We start from the raw sequence: 16,730 nt of genomic DNA, 5'->3' as shown, positions 1-16,730 counted from the left end.
AATCAATCTAGTTACCCCCTGAGCACGGGGAGGCACAGTTTATCACTTTGCACTCACAAATGATCCGATGCCTCCGCATTAAGTCTAGACGGACAGTTTATGCTTTATCTAGTGAGCTTGATGTGTTCTATGACCAAACACGTTTTTTTTAATGACAACGTGCAGAAATAGCGATATAATAATGATAGTGAAATATTGTGAGCGTCTGTCCACCGTGATAAAAGTTGTAATGTCCTATTAAATGGAGACGGAGGATGGAGTTTAAAAGCGTTTACATTTTTGTCTGCAGCTCAACCTTGCAGTCACAACATTGTGTGTTAGTTTTTTCCCACCGTTGGTGATTCAGCTGACAGTTTATTTGACTTATCCTGACATATTCTTTTCTGTATCAACTACAGGAGAAAAAAACAACAAAGGAAACATTGTGTGTTTTGGCCACCCAGAGCAAAGTCCGCACAGTCTGTCTTCTTCTAATTAAACTCCAAGTAAAGGCCCACTTTTTATTTTTTATCAAAACCATTTTATTATTGCCTCTTCTCTGTTTCAATTCAGATCTTCACTCAGTGTCTCTGGAGAGGTTCTGACAAAGATGACCCACATTCACCAGTTAAGCAAATAAAATTGGATGAGTGTCTCCATTTTCCAACAGATTTTCAGCAAAGTGATATCTGCATCTCTCCTCATACAGATATGTGTATTTACATAAATAACAATCTCTAAAATTAATTCTCGGCCTTTGCTCTGACAGCGCAGAGAAAAGCAGAGAGGATATTTTGTTGGAGTTTGTTTATTTATTTTTGCAGGACACTGGTAATAAACTTCCTATGAAAAGCAAGCATTTGGCACTGCTCACATTTCTTACAGCCATGATTGCAGACCTTCTTTGTCTTAATTAAATTTTAGAAATGGCTTGGTTCTGCAGAGGTGATAGAGATCTCAGTTTGCAAGTTCTTATTTGAAAACAGATAGAAACATAGCGTATTTCACAATTCCAATTGGACGTACCTTAAAACTTAATACAATTTAAAAAGCACCAAAAAGTAATCATACAAATATGAGACACACAAAAAGCCTGATGGGTCGCATGTAAACGCTGCACAAGCAAAAATAATTCGACATCATCATTTCACCGAAGGCTTGCCTCATATATGGTTTAGTGGCGCCATCTAGAGGAAACGAGTCATTTTGGCTGTCAACCACTAGATGGCACTGTGCAATAAGCAGCCCATTATATCAGCACCGGAAACCCGGAAGCTCGACTTGCACCTTTAATATAATACATAGCGGTGTTGTGTAATAAACGTTTGTGTGTTACCTCCTGTCACTTCACCGAGCTCAGTCTCGGCGACAGAAGTGGCGGACGTCACGTCAACGTCGTGTGGTAATAACACGTTTTCAACTTTTTTCATAATGTTTTCATTGAAGACAAAGCGTTGTTCCCATCCTCGCTGATGGTTTGTGGCTGACTGTTAGCTTAGCAGGGTAGCCCAGGCACGTAAACAATGGGCGGCTGGTTCTTGTGAATAAAAAATGCTACCGGCTTAGTAACCTCTTCTTCTTCATTCGCTGGTCGAAACAGTGGTGTGTAGTTAGAAATATATAATGTTCGTCTCTAAAAGTAACCTGTGATAGCTCCAATTCTAGAACCGAATACCTGTAGTGTGATTTAGCATTTCTGTCTATTGCTGTTGTCCACTGACAGTATTTATCATTACTCGATAAACCTCTTTTGCAAAAAAATAAATAAATAATAATTAGTCGTGTATTTTGAGTCTGTCTGACGTAATGAAAGCGTCTCTTGTTAAGGAAAACCTCTCCCTGACTTATTTCCAGCTGCAACATAATGCCTGTGGAGGGTTCAGAGGACCAGGGGTCCTCCTGGCTCTCCAGCCCGGCCAGCGCTGCCCTTACACCGGGTGGGAGTGAGGAGGATGGAGCCACAGGGGGTTCGGCTGTTTGCTCCCTACCCAGAGGCAGTCAGGGCTCTGAGGCTACGGCATTGTTTCCTGCCAACGCTGGACCTGATGAGGGACCCAGCGGTGAGCGAAGGGACATTGGCATCTCTAGAAAATAGAAGCGATGTCCTTCACATCATCAACTTGACTTGGATGTTATTCTTCTTATCTGTGGCATAGGCACAAAGAGGCCTGGAGCCTTGTTGCAGATCAACCGACAACGTATCCAAGCAGCATCTGCCACCTCTGCAGCTAGTGAACTCCAGGGTCTCGGCGTGGCTGTGTATGACCAGGACGTTCTCGAGCAAGGTGTCCTCCAGCAGGTGGATGAGGCAATCCATGAAGCCAACCAGGCGGCTGCCAAAGCCGAAGCTGAGAAAGAATACGAGTCTGTGCTTGATGATGTGAGGTAAGGTGTCTTTGACAGCTTTTAATGGTTGTCGTGAGTTATTTTCTAGTTCACAAGCAGCTTGATGGATTGTTGCATAATTCCCCAATGATGGTATTTTCAGGTCTGTCACAACATCTTTGAAACATATCAATAAGATTATTGAACAGCTGACTCCATATGCAGCATCCAGCAAGGATATCAGTCGGAAAATTGAATCTGTAAAACGACAGAAAGAAAATAAGGTAAAATGCACTAGAACTTATTTCAGTTCTTATGGCACATTGAAAACAATATTAACGTTGGACCTTGTACTGATGCGACGTTCTCATTCAGGAAAAACAGTTAAAGAAAGTCAGAGCCAAGCAGAAGCGTCTTCAGGCCATTCTTGGAGGAGAAGACTCACAGCGGGTGGAAGCTGAACTTCTGGCCGAGTGTGATGAAGATCAAGGTAAAGTGTCTTTGTTTTTTCAGCGTGTGATAGAAGTTTATCCTACTGCTTATACTTGTGGTGAAATTAGACTTCAGCATCATGGTCAGAAGTTTTAGGGCGTATTTTGTACGTGAGGTTAAAAGAGTAATTTAGATTTAACTATATTGTATTTATACAGCAAATTCCACGTACATGGGGTCCAGTTTGGGATGTAATATCGAGTATCAAAATGTTGCCCATAAAAATATAAAATAAAAAACAAAATAATACAGTTTGGGCCTGTAGACCACTTGTTTCTCATGAACTTCTTCGTAATTAATGATAAATAATATCATTACAACACAATCAATCATCTATCTTACACGGGGCCATTCTGTGGTGCTCTGCTGTAAACTACCCTATATATCATAGATAATTACTTGCAGGCATGCGTCATCATTTTCAATGTCACTTGAATGCACAGTTTGCCAGCACTGATTTGTATGTCCGTTCTTGCAGAAGCTGGGCCATCTACCCTGGGCAGCATGCTCATGCCCTCGCAGGAAACCGAGTGGGAAGAGCTCATCCGTACTGGTCACATGACTCCTTTTGGAACGAGGATCCCACAGAAGGAAGTAAAGAAGGAGCCTCGAAAAGTGATGCTCGCAGAAAACTCGGCCTTTGACCAATACTTGGCGGGCCAAGCCAAGCTGGCCACCGAAAGGAGGAAAGTTACTCCTCTGAAGAAGAAGAAGAGCCGTCCTGGAAGTAGCCCCAGTCAGCAGTCCCTGGGAAAGAAAACCAAATTGTCTTCTTCTCCTAAGGATAAAAAGATGAAGAAGCGCATGCGAAAGCTCCAGATAACAGCTCTCAAGGCCCATCCGAAGGCCCGGCCCAAGGCTGAGCCGCAGTCCCCGAAACCGAGAAGAAAACGCAATGAGGGAGATGAGGAAGACAGTGAGGGGTCGGAGTATCTGCCCAGCGACGAAGGCTTTGATCCTGAACAAGAAGAACGTGAAGCCATGGAGGAGGGCTTTGGGGAGGACGATGATGAGGAGTACGAGCTAAAACTGTACAAGAGAAAACCCGAAGCGAAGGGACGAAAGAAAGTGAAGAAAAAAGATGAAAGTGAGGATGATTACAGCCCAGAGAGTTCAGACGAAGAAGAGGATGGAAAGGGCAAAGTGAAGAAATTCAAAGATGATGGAGATGTGGAGTACTACAGGCAGCGAATAAGGTAGGATGATGATGATGATCTTGGTCTGGTCATTTTGAAAAATAAATCTATAAATAAATTAAACTAATTGTCTGGGTTGCATAGCATTCTCATTTTCATATTTATTTTCTCCTGGGGTCCAGTGGCACATTATGGAAAACATTAGTAAAGTGTATTTAGCTTTATTATTGGACCTTTGGGGTGTTTCGGCTTTTTTTTTTAAAGGTTGTAACTGCAAGGAAATGTTAAAAAAAAAAGAAAAAAAAAGTTTTTATCAGCAAGCCTCCAGTAAATTACATGCTCAACAAACGCCAGATTGAGCTTTCAACTCTGCATCACATTTGCAATGGCAGTGGTGGCAAATGTACCATTGTTATTCCGCGTAGTTAAGGAAAAAGCGGCGGGGCTTCTGCTGGCTCCATAGTGCAGAAGGAGAGTTAATCCCAGATGAGATTGGCAGCTGTGTCTTGACTAAGCAAATTCGCTCCCTGCTCCTTTTCTCTCTCGCTGCTCTCACACTGGCCTAATTGTCCTCCTGCACATGGTTTTATACACTCACTCAGTCTAATGCTCAAATTAATGGAAGAGCAGCCCTAATGAGATTTCATATTTATAGCTGCCAAATAAATTGTGTTGGCATGTGTCCTTTTTCCTACACTGCAGTGATTGAATGTCAATTCAACGGCGCCGTCCGCGGCGCGGCTGGTGAGGCTAGCTCGAGAGATGATATTATTAGAGCAGACGGTATTTGTTGTTGGGGGGGGGGGGGGGGGGCGTGTGTGGGGGGGTGCAGTAGGGGGTGCAGAAAAGTGTAATTAACTGAACCAATGCTTAGTCTTGACTTAATTAGAGAGTGTGGTCTCCCAGGCCCAGCTAAAGGACCGGTTTTGTAGCAGGGTGACAGGACCAAGCCCAAATGAAGATGGATTCTTATCCTTTCCACCTCACACCTTTCTGGGGAACTCGCACGACTAATTGTCTGTATCAATCTTCATTTGCTGCGCGACGACTGTGCCTCTAACTGCCCTCTCTCCCGCACCATTAAAACTCCTCTCCTTTACATTTCCCCGTTTTCGCCGTCGATGTTTTCGCCGCTCATGGGAAATTCTCACTGCTCAAAAACGTTGCCCTCCGTCCACCTGCGCGGGCAAAGTCCTTAAATGAATCACGGAGCGCGAGAGTGGCGAGCCGCGTGTCCACACATTCATTCTTCACACCTGATTGTCCCATTGGGTTGATCTGTGGAGCGTATTTAATTTACATGATGATGATGATGATGATGATGGTGATGATGATGACGAAAAGTAACTTTGAGCCCCCCCCAAAAAAAGAAAATCACTTTAACTCATAATGCTTGGCCCCTCTGTAATAAAGCACACTGTGTCCCACCACCAGGTGGCGACAATAAAATAAAACTACAGTACCTAGGCTAGCTCATTGAGCCAATCACCTTGATAAATGGATAAATTAGATTATATTTGATAGTAATAATAATCAAAATATAATATAATTGTATTATTTATTTATTCAAACCACTGGTCTAAAATACTACAAGTGAAAGAAAATGACATTGTGCAGTCGATGTGGACGCTGATCAGCATCTGTTCTTGCTGCTGTTAGGAAATGGAAGCGGCAGCGCCTTCGAGAGCGGCTGGCGAGGAACGAGAGAGGGGAGGAGCTCACAGACGACAGCGACGAAGAATTCGACGAAGGCTTCAAAGTTCCTGGTTTCCTCTGGAAGAAACTGTTCAAGTATGTTTCATCGTGGCACGGGCGGATATTCACCCTGTGAATCAGTCCACACTGTCACAGCCACAGCCTTTGCTCTTATCCACCGATTGATGATGGCTTTATGAACTCGATTTAAAGCGGCTAAAGGTCAGCTGTTCTAATCAGTGTGTTTGCATGGGTTACTCGAGGTAAATAAGGGTTCGGCCAACTTGCTCACATTATATAATGTGCAATCATGTTTCTGATAACTGCGTAAAACTTGCAACGCTCTTCAGCGACTTAAGTCAATTGTTCAGCTAGTTTAAGTCGAGCTGAATTCACCCGTGTACATTTCGCGTTTATCACATTGTCAGGTACCAGCAGACAGGTGTGCGCTGGCTGTGGGAACTCCACTGTCAGCAGGCAGGTGGCATCCTGGGAGATGAGATGGGATTGGGAAAAACCATCCAGGTCATCGGCTTTCTGGCTGGACTGAGCTACAGTAAGCTGAGGACCAGAGGATGCAACTACAGGTACACACACACACACACACACACACACACACGCATGCACACACACACACACACACACACACACACACACACACACACAATAAGTGTCCAGAGACTGTGTGTCTGTATGGTATGAATATTTGATTAGAGAGATTTCTGCTTGAGAGTGTTCGTTTGAATTATTAAACATGTTTCAATTATCAGACTCTTCACTATCTTACTGCAGACATCATAGAAAAAAAAAGAAAAAAAACTGGCACTCATCGTGTGTCGCTGAAAGGATGCAGGCGTGTAGGTGTGTTTACTTTGTGCGAGTCGGTTCTTCATGATCACGCAAAAAGAAGGCGAGTGGCTTTAAAGAGCTGAGCGTGAGGAAGGAGTTCGGGCCTGAAAAACAGACGCAGCTGCGGTGATAATTTGCTTTTACTGCACAGATAACACTTGTGCATTTAGGAAGAGGAGCTTCCCTGATGGTCAATACTCTGTCTACTACAGACGCCCACAAATTGATTGCTCGCAAACTCAATTACGGCCAAGTATCAATAGCTTCCACCAGGAAAACTCTCATTCTAGCCCATTAGTGTCTGTGTGTTGTAAATGTTTACAGGGGAGCAAAGGGTGCACCCCTGTTTTTGTTTTTTATTCTCCCGTGGGGTGCTGCCCTCTTTTAGCTGGTCACTTAGTGTCATCTGTCTCCTCATGCATGGATAGGCAACACACACACATTTCAGTTAAAATGTGTGGCTTTTGTAAAAGGTTATTATTGAGTCATCTTGTCACCTATTTTGCCCGGGTATCACAAAACTTTATTGAACCTTATTTTAGGTTAAATCAAATGTTTCTTTGTTTGCTTGCAGGTATGCCGGCCTGGGTCCAACCGTGATTGTCTGCCCGGCGACAGTCATGCACCAGTGGGTGAAGGAGTTTCACACCTGGTGGCCTCCTTTCCGAGTGGCCGTCCTACATGAAACCGGCTCCTTCACCAGCAGCAAGGTGACTGCTCGTGTGTAATATTTTTTTTAACGCTCCCCTCGTCTCTTCAAAGATTTCCACCTAATCTTCTTTTTCCTGTGGGGGGCACTAGAGGTCTGTTTATAAAGCTGGGTCTCGCAACCTTCCCCTCTTGAACCATATTAAAAAGATTCCCTGATTTCGTGCTTGACTGAACGACATAAGAAATTGGGTTGTTTAAAAAACAGCAGCTTTTGTTGACTATTCTTTGCAGGAAAAGCTCATTCCAGAGATTGCTTCCTGCCATGGCATTCTGATCACGTCGTACTCAGCCGTGAGGAACCTTCAGGACATCCTGCAGCGCTACGATTGGCACTACATCATTCTGGATGAGGGCCATAAGATCAGGAACCCAAATGCTGGAGTTACCACTGCTTGTAAACAGGTGGCGTTTTTGAAGTACATTTCAATGAACTAAATGATCCAAAATATGAATCAAGTTTTCTTGGTATTAACTCGCTTCTCTTTTCTCCTCCCTCACGTCCAGTTCCGCACCCCTCACAGGTTCATCCTGTCGGGCTCTCCAATGCAGAATAATTTAAAGGAGCTGTGGTCTCTCTTCGACTTTGTCTTCCCTGGCAAGTTGGGAACTCTGCCTGTTTTCATGGAGCAATTTTCTGTGCCAATCACCATGGGAGGATACAGCAACGCCTCACCTGTGCAGGTACAGCACCCCAAAAGAAGCTGCATTATGATTTGTTTTCATTAATTCTAGGTGAATTGTGAAGAATCCAAACATAAAATCTTACATTTCCAAACAATAAATGTAAATGATGAAGAATTTTATATAATTTATTTATTAATCCCTAATTTCAGTGATATTTTTTAATCATAGGAAATGGTAGTTCATATTTAAAGTTAGAATATAAGGTGCAAATTAATAATAGGAGCAAACAGAATGAACGATGAAGTGCTACACGTGCGTTCACACATTTCCGAGGAACTCAATGGAAGCCGGTCAGAAGCAGCGATAGTGCAGCAACGGAGCCATTAAGTGCAGCGCATGATAATGTAGGTCCATGCGAAGGAACTTCAGCACATCCCCAGTGTGTGAGAAAGAGGAAGAGGCTAAAGTGGAGAGCCAGCGAGCTAAATTGTAGCCCTTTGTCATTAGTGTCGAGTCATTAATAACCCACTGACTGTACGGATTTAATTATTTAAGCTTGCTATTGATGCTTCTTCCGCTGTCGATAATAAAAACCTTTACTAATTATTAATGTTATTAAATGGTCAGAGAGGGCTAAGCTCTGCTGCTTTATCCTCTTTCTGAAAATCCTCCCAGCAGCCGAGTCGGCCGTCAGCTGACGCTCTGTCGCGATCTATGCGAGAGCACGTGGGAGGGACGCCGGTTGATGGTGGATCCATTACTGAAACACACATTTGCACCCCCATGTGAATTCACCCCAGCAGCTCGGATCATCTGCTTTCTTCCACTTTGACCCCCCCACCTCCCACCGCTCACCACCCTCCTCAAATCCCAACATGTTATTGTCCCCTGCAGCTCTGCTGAGTGTGTCTTTGATCCCACCCCCGGCGGACCCCCTCCAGTGAGTTAATGTTTAAAAAGCTAACAGGCCCTTAGCACCGGCTCTGGATGAGGTGTAGCAGCGCACGGTCAGTGGGAGCTCCCGCACGTTTTTTTTTCCAGCGGAGCTGGCCAGCAGAATGTGGTGGGAGATGAAAGAGGAGGATCGTGTCCCCTGAGATGAACAGATGATCAATGTTTAATGGCCTTCACTGTCTCAAAAAGACAACAACAACAACGGGGCAGTGAGAGATGACGGAAGCGGGGCTCGTGGATGACACGCCTAATAAAACTGCACAAGCAATTTTTTTGTTTGTTTTTAAAAGGCTCCATATTTTGATTTTATTTATGAGCTCAGGTAAAACACCTGTGTGACACAAATTAGCTCCAGGAAATAGGTCCAGAAAACTCCAAGTTTCAGCAATCTGATGTTTTGTTGTACTTTAAATCGCTAAATCGTGAATCTGCTCATTTGGAAAAGAGCTGAAACAAAGGTCTGTTAGCGAGAGTGCAGGAAGACCTGTCTGGAGATGATGCCACTAACCACAGCAGTGTTTTAGAACTACACAGCATCTGAAAAGCAGAGCAAGTGAAAAAAAAAGTGAAGGATGGACTTTCATAATTTCTATTCAGTTCAGCGTTCAGTGACAGACACTGATTACAGACGTATTGTTAGGATTTCTTGCTCAAGTGAGTTTTACACCATGCAAAAACCTTTCATCGCTCTTCTTTTGTTGTTCCAGGTCCAGACTGCGTTCAAGTGCGCCAGCGTGCTGAGGGACACGATAAACCCTTACCTGCTCCGAAGAATGAAGGCAGACGTGAAGGACAACCTCTCCTTGCCCGACAAAAACGAACAGGTACTCGTCTCGCCCGCAGTCGCTCGACCCCGTTCTGCCTCTAACCTAACCCCCCCCCCCCCCCCCCCCCCCCCCCCCAGCTCTTAACTGGGGAGGCGTTTATCTGATCGGCGGTGACCGCTTGTGCCACGTCTAAGGATTATTTGATGAATGCGCGTGGCCTTTTTGTCAGGTGAAGGCGGCTAATAAAGTCCCAGTAAAGTAAAAGGAGCAGGTATTCATTAGGTGGCCGGTCCCTGGTCTGTCCTCGCGGCTGATGCTGGTTGACTCCTCAGTCCGCTTCCGCTCATTAAGTCGCTCCCAGAGGACGGCAGTGGTTCCAAAAAAAAAAGAAAAAAAAGTTGCTTCCGTCTAATTTCACTTCTCTTACACTGCACTTCATCAGTGGGTTTTGAACTGTGTTTGTGTGCGTGTGCGTGTGCGTGTGCGTGTGCGTGTGCGTGTGCGTGTGCGTGAAGGTCCTGTTCTGCAGATTAACAGAGGACCAACGGCAGGTGTATCAGAGCTTTTTAGATTCCAAAGAGGTCTACCAGATACTCAATGGAGACATGCAGGTAGGTCCTCTCACTATGTGTGTGTGTGTACATACTCTAATTTATTACTCTTAAGTGCTAATGAATGCATTGCGTGTGTATTGACATTGAGAGTCACGTACCCAGTGACCCAGAACATTCATTTTCTTTGTTTTTTTTGTTTTTTTTTTCATCGGCTTTTAAAATAAAGATGTCAGAGGGACAATCAGACAAACGCGGATTCACATTAAGCCGGTTTGCGCTCTGCCTTCTTGGACTCGGACGCTACTAAATCTTTCACGCCGGACCTTTAATTCTTTCGGAAACACTCCTCTCTGCTCACATTAGCCAGACCCCCGCAGAGAGAGCAGCACACACTCCACCATTTATTACCACTGACCAAATGGACACGGTCGTAGAGCCAGGGGTGACCACAGCAGACTGAGCGTGCACACGCACGTACACACACACACACACACACACGAGTGCACGCTATTATGGACATATTTAGCGGTCACTCTCAGTCCATTAACCACCATTACTAATGCAGTGACCGTTGGGCCTTCATCAAGCAACGCTGCCTTTAATGTCCGTAAATAAATTATGTAACTCGTTCCTGGAGACTAAAGTAAATGTGTTTATTTGTTTAAAAGGCGCAACACTGTAGATTCTGCTCTCCGTCGCTCACCGGTGGCCAATTTCAAAATCCGCCCGAGCGTCTGTCTGAGCCTTTCCTGCTCCTCCTTCCTCGCGTGCGTGTTCCGCCCAGGTCTTCTCCGGTCTGATCGCGCTGCGCAAGATCTGCAACCACCCGGACCTTTTCTCAGGCGGCCCCCGGATATTGAGGGGGATCCCGGAGGAGCAGCTGACGGAGGAGGAACACTTTGGCTTCTGGAAGCGCTCGGGGAAGCTGATCGTGGTGGAGTCGCTGCTGCGCCTGTGGTTCAAGCAGGGCCAGCGAGTCCTGCTCTTCTCGCAGTCCAGACAGGTCGGGATTCACCTACCAATCACTTCACTTAATTGTTATCACTTGTAAATGTCTCTACATGAGCGCCGCTGTGCTTGTAAAACCGAGTGGGGTGTGTGTGAGAGTGTGAGGGGGAGGCCCCAGCTGTTTCAGTCAATACCAATGAGATTATACCTCAGAGGCAACCTGAGACCCTCCCTGTTGGTATCTTTGTCCATGTAATATTAATCTGCACTAATCCTTTTAGAGATAATCCCAACCTCCGCCCCCTCTTTTCCCCTCAACCCTCCTCCCCCTCCTTCTATTTTCTCTCGGCAGATGTTGGACATCTTAGAGGTGTTCGTCCGAGAAAACAACTACACCTACATGAAGATGGACGGCACGACGGCGATCGCTTCCCGGCAGCCGCTCATCGCTCGCTACAACGAGGTGAGAATTACTCTCCCCACCCTAATGGCTCCGCCTGTCTCCGGCGAAAGAATCCCGTCCCCCCAGGGAGCGAATGTGTCAGTGGATCTTTCACACCCTGAGGTGGGAGGGCTAATTGATGGCAATCTGTTGGTCACCTCATGGTTTCTGTCAGTGCACATAATAAACACTCAACAAATCTGTTTTGCTTTGGATAAAAATGCCCTGCAGAATTTCTTTTGGTCTTTAACATGCATGTGACCAAAAATGGAATGATTTGAACTTTTTAATTGATCAAACGCAAACGTGTCATTTCAGAATTTTGCTCCAGTTAACTTGCTAAATGTTGTGAGGCAGCAACCACAGAAGGAACGATAAAATTCTCTTTCTTTTCTGTTGAGTGACATTTTTTTTTCTTCTCCCTCACAGGACAAATCCATTTTTATCTTCTTGCTGACCACTAAAGTCGGAGGTCTGGGAGTCAACCTGACTGGAGCCAACAGAGTCATCATCTACGACCCAGACTGGAACCCCAGTACTGACACACAGGTCGGCCACCATCCCACACATGCAAAATTAGAGTCCTTTTTTTTTTTTTAATTTTTCAATTTTTTTTATTAGGCTTCTGTTGTTTTTATAAAAATCTCCAGCTTGAATCACACACTTATCTTTTACAAATGTGTGTGTGTGTTGTGTAGGCGCGAGAGCGGGCGTGGAGGATTGGTCAGACGCAGCAAGTGACGATATACAGGTTACTGACTGCAGGGACTATCGAGGAGAAGATCTACCACAGGTCAGAGCAGAGGCTCGGTTTTTGTATGTTTGTTTTGTTTGTAAATCACTGTGCAGACAAAATAGAGAGCCGTGTTTTAGAGCTTTAAAAATCATCTTCTCTCAATTGTGCTTTCCCTCATCCAGTCTTGCGTTTTGGTTGTCTTTCAATTGACTTCCCATGTTTATGAGTATTGGTGATAACATGACTAATTGCTCACATCACTGCTTTATTACTGCGGGCACTATCCCAGTTCTCAGTAATTGAAAAGCTTTCCTTCATTATTAAATGGCCAATCTAGGACTTCTAAACTAGTGCTCTGTTTGGTTTGGGTCTGCAAAGTGCCCTTAAAAAAACGGCAAGTCAGAGGAACTGCAGGGGTTCTATTTTGGTACCGACAGTAGTGCGGTTAACTAATTTTCTCATCCATCAGCCAAACTACTCTGCGGTGACAGAGGATCAGCACTGCCTGCTGTGGTATAATAATAAGTTGCACCCGGTGTTCTAATTCTGGGTTTCATCTGCTGGAAATCAGGCAAATCTTCAAGCAGTTCCTGACCAATCGGGTTCTGAAAGACCCCAAACAAAGGCGGTTCTTCAAGTCCAACGACGTTTATGAGCTCTTCACTCTGGCTGATCCTGACGGCGCGAAGGGAACAGAGACCAGTGCCATATTTGCAGGTTTGCTAATTTACTCTCGGTGTTGTTTCGCAGTTGTTAAATAACCTAAATCTCTCCCGCAAGGCAGTCAGGAAGAATTAGCTTCACCGGTTTTTGTTTATGTTTTGCACACAGGGACCGGTTCTGACGTCAAAGTACCAAAGAAACCGGAGAGATCAAGGTCGTCGCACGCAGCAAACCACAGAAGGCTTGATAATAAACACTCAGACAACGAAATTGGTCCACACAGCAGACGCTCATCAAACTCGGCAAACATTCCCGCTTTGGTGGATGATAATATTTCTCCGCGCAGTAAAAATTCTCTTGGTGATCAAAATGCACAGACAGACAGCCAAGGCATCAACCAGAACGACGCGGATGCACCACACAAAGGACAAAATAACACAGACTGGGACTCGGCGAGACCGGCAGGCAAAGAGTCCAACTTGCCCAAGTCTCACCCTGCCAGAGACAAAGAGGGTTCTGTGGTGAGCCCGCAGAAACACAGGGAAAAGAGGAAGCACTGCGAATCCGCCGACTTGGCCAAACACAAGCACAAGAAACGCAAACACAGCCGGGACGCTCACTTTGAAGGCCACCGCATCTCCCACCTGGTCAAGAAAAGAGCCTACAACAAAGAAGAGAACGAGGCAGAGGAGCAAAATAAATCGGACGATTATGTTCTGGCAAAACTCTTCAAGAAATCAGGTAAAATTGTGCTTTTAACACTTACTTTAATAAACAACAAAAAATATTTTTTGACATTTTTCTTTTCTTTTTGGTTTTCTTCAGGTATCCACAGTGTGATGCAGCACGACACCATCATCGAGTCCTCCAATCCCGACTACGTTCTGGTCGAGGCTGAAGCCAATAAAGTGGCCAAAGACGCTTTGAGAGCCCTGAAGGTTTCCCGCCAGCGGTGTCGGTTGCCTTTCAAAAACACTCCCCCTCCGCCTGCACGGTACACACTCTCACTCTCACACACACTAGCTGCGTTTCCATTACCCCTAGAATTGGGCAAAACCTAAATATCGCAAAAAAAAAAAAATGGTAATGGAAACACCAACATTTCGAAAAACCTCTCAGATGTGGCTGAAAGGTTTTGACGCTTTCATGAGGTGGTTTTCCAGACGTATCAGTATAGAGGTATAGCACAAGATTGTCATGGACATGTACACGTCACTGGACGTGATGTATGGGGGTCATGTGACCAGTTCACTTCAAGTCGAAATTGCGCGTTATGTTTGGACGGAGGAGGACGTGGAATATTTTTTTCGTAGTAATCCAAGAGAAAAATATAACCACCATTCTTGACAGCAAACAAAAGCAAACGTAATTCTTGTAAATCTTGCAGTACGAGATTTTACAAGAATTACATCCTGCGAGACAAGATTTTATACGAGGATTTTACAATGGAAACACCTGCAAATCGCAATTGCACTCTGTCAAAATTTTAGAAATTTTGTTGGGTTTGACAACTGTCATGGAAATGCAGCTACTGATGTGATGTACATCTTTGCATTATTTTTTCTTTTTTAAAGGTTGAGAGTTATTTTTCCCCTTGTTTTGCCCACAGAAAACGGTTTGGACAGAAGAAAAATTCTTTGTTAGTAACACCCACGGTCCAAAATGTCCCAACCGCGAACAAATGCAAGGTAACAGCAACTCAACAACAACAAATGTGGCGCGTTTGAATTTTACCTTACGCTGGCAAGTCCGTGCCGTTTTGTTTATTTTCCTTTTGCCTCTTTCCAGGACGCTGCTATTATTAAGAAGTCTTTGTCGAAGAAGCCCGGTTCCAAAGCTCATTTCAGCGGGGAGGGGTTAGAGAGTGAGTCAGGCTCGGCCTCGCTCTCCTCCTCCGCCCTGCTGGCCAAGATGAGAGACCGTAATTACCTCAGGCTGCCCTCCAGCCAAAGAGACGGCGGCGCGGAGGAGGAGAATGACGAGGAGGAGGAGGGCGGCGGCTCCGCGGCGCCTCCAACGCACCCGTCCCCGGCCGCGGCCACCGAGCACGACGAGCTGCTGGCGGACCTGCGCAACTTCGTGGCGTTCCAGGCCGGCGTGGACGGCCAGGCCACCACGCAGGAGGTGCTGGAGTACTTCAAGCCCAGACTCACCCAGCAGCAGGCGCCCGTCTTCAGGGAGCTGCTGCGGAGCATCTGCGACTTCAGGAGGACGTCTGGCCAGGAGGGCACGTGGAGACTGAAGGAGCACTTCCGCTGACTGAACCGCCGCCTCGGCCAAGCCTCCCAATACTTACTTGAATTCCAGTTTATTTTCTGTCAAATGAAGATGTTTTATTTCCTGACATTTTGCTACACCAGTGGTTGCGCCCCATGAACGTCATATTAAAATGCAATACATATGCAATTTGGTATAGAGGGAGTTTATTGCCAGGAGGCAAATTTACTGTGCAAGGACGTGTTTGCTGATTGAGAAAAAAAAGAAAAGAAAAAAGAATCAGCTAGTTTACAGTCTTTAGTGTTAAGTCGGTTTAAGTTTCAAGAAATATCAGTGCAATTTTTTATATATATATATATATATATTTACAGCAAAATCTTTGCTCACTTGTATTCCGCTCTGACTTAAATGTGAAGGTTAAAACTAAATCAGTGTGATGACTGATATACCCACTCCTTCATTGTCATGGTTTTGTGTCATATTTTGAAATGTGTCATATTTTGGTACAACAGTTCCGTTAGATTTTTTTTAAAAAACATTTTCCTCAATTCATGAACCTACCTGCAATAAATATTTTTCAGATGTTTAAACTTATTTTGCTGCCATGTTTTGTAAAAAAAGAAAAAAGTGCTGCCTTTCATAAATTGTAATAAACCAACTGTTATTTTCCTCTCTACTCATTAAAATTGCGCTTGCAAAGAAAGTTCTCTGCTAATTTATCCGAAACAATGTTTAAATAAGCATTTTAAATTAGAAGAGCGGCTTAAAAAAAATGGAATTAGGTAGAGAAAAATAAGTGGCCCATAAAGAAGGTTATATTAAAAAACCGTGGTGCTGACCAAGGTCCTGAAATAAAAGGCCGCCGAATGTACTTTCCAAACGCGTTTCTGAGGAGGAGCGGTGTAATTTCAGCGAGCTATTTAAGCAGCCATCAGAGAGGCTGGGGAGCAAAGGCGCTGACAGGAAGCAGGTAAACACTCTGCAGGCCCGCACTCGTCAGAGTTGTCTAGACCAAAATATTGGAATAAAGTTATCAGCCGTTATTTGATTTCAATTTTCTCCACGCACCTCGCCGAGGTCATAATAACAACTTTATTTTCAGTGGTGCATAAATTAATTACGCGCATTTAATAACTAAAATATCATTATATTCCCCCTTTAATAACATAAACGCTGCACGCCAGGGAAACCCTTAATAGCGCGGGGCCCTGTAACTGGCCATTATCCGCCTGTAATGATATTACAGAACCAATTACGTGCCATTAGACGGGATTTTCTGCACTTTATGTGGTTTAGTCCAATCCCGCACTCCTCTTCTAAATTTCAGCTGCTTCTCGAAGCCTCATTTTGCCTCCACCTCAGAGACGCGTGGCGTCTGCGCTCTGCCGTCCCAGATGCGCTTTAAAACTAATTGAAAGGGTCCCGCAGCAGATCATTTATCTGAGGAAGCGATATAAATCGCCGGACCCCTTGCTGTGAACAAAATCAAAAATTTGGCCTTGTGAGTGTTCAACATGCTCGAGCCCTTGTAAAGTGGACCCCCTAACACACCCCGACGAGCAATTAACCCGCCCGACAGTCAATCTAAAACCCAAAAGCAGTCATCCTCCTTTTTTTAATATATGAAAGAGCAAATAA

General features: G+C 44.8%; 1 protein-coding gene across 1 annotated transcript; it reads left to right on the top strand.

Moving 5' to 3' along the window:
* Positions 1–1,252: 1,252 nt before the first annotated feature.
* Positions 1,253–15,686, top strand: ercc6 (excision repair cross-complementation group 6). Its single transcript, XM_076018642.1, has 22 exons — positions 1,253–1,381; positions 1,834–2,039; positions 2,136–2,364; positions 2,468–2,588; positions 2,680–2,794; positions 3,275–3,992; positions 5,592–5,723; positions 6,056–6,214; positions 7,051–7,186; positions 7,419–7,589; positions 7,692–7,868; positions 9,473–9,589; positions 10,048–10,143; positions 10,871–11,089; positions 11,387–11,497; positions 11,906–12,025; positions 12,175–12,269; positions 12,784–12,929; positions 13,044–13,616; positions 13,701–13,869; positions 14,485–14,563; positions 14,664–15,686. Exons 2-22 carry the CDS (start codon positions 1,844–1,846, stop codon positions 15,132–15,134), a joined length of 4,350 nt encoding a protein of 1,449 aa, XP_075874757.1. The 5' UTR covers positions 1,253–1,381; positions 1,834–1,843; the 3' UTR covers positions 15,135–15,686.
* The last annotated feature ends 1,044 nt before the right edge of the window (positions 15,687–16,730 follow it).

The sequence above is a fragment of the Nelusetta ayraudi genome, unplaced genomic scaffold, assembly GCF_046127955.1.
Source record: "Nelusetta ayraudi isolate G7.1 ecotype Tasmania unplaced genomic scaffold, CSIRO-AGI_Nayr_v1 ptg000008l, whole genome shotgun sequence".
Classification (NCBI taxonomy): domain Eukaryota; kingdom Metazoa; phylum Chordata; class Actinopteri; order Tetraodontiformes; family Monacanthidae; genus Nelusetta; species Nelusetta ayraudi.
The sequence above is the reverse complement of the archived record's forward strand: the minus strand, read 5'-3'. Positions and strand labels throughout refer to the sequence as shown.

Coding starts and splice junctions, on each gene's coding strand:
- ercc6 (XM_076018642.1), top strand. CDS start 1,844: ATGCCTGTGGAGGGTTCAGAGGACCAGGGGTCCTCCTGGCTCTCCAGC. Junction 2,040..2,135: donor ACCTGATGAGGGACCCAGCG/GTGAGCGAAGGG, acceptor TCTGTGGCATAG/GCACAAAGAGGCCTGGAGCC. Junction 13,617..13,700: donor AAAACTCTTCAAGAAATCAG/GTAAAATTGTGC, acceptor GGTTTTCTTCAG/GTATCCACAGTGTGATGCAG.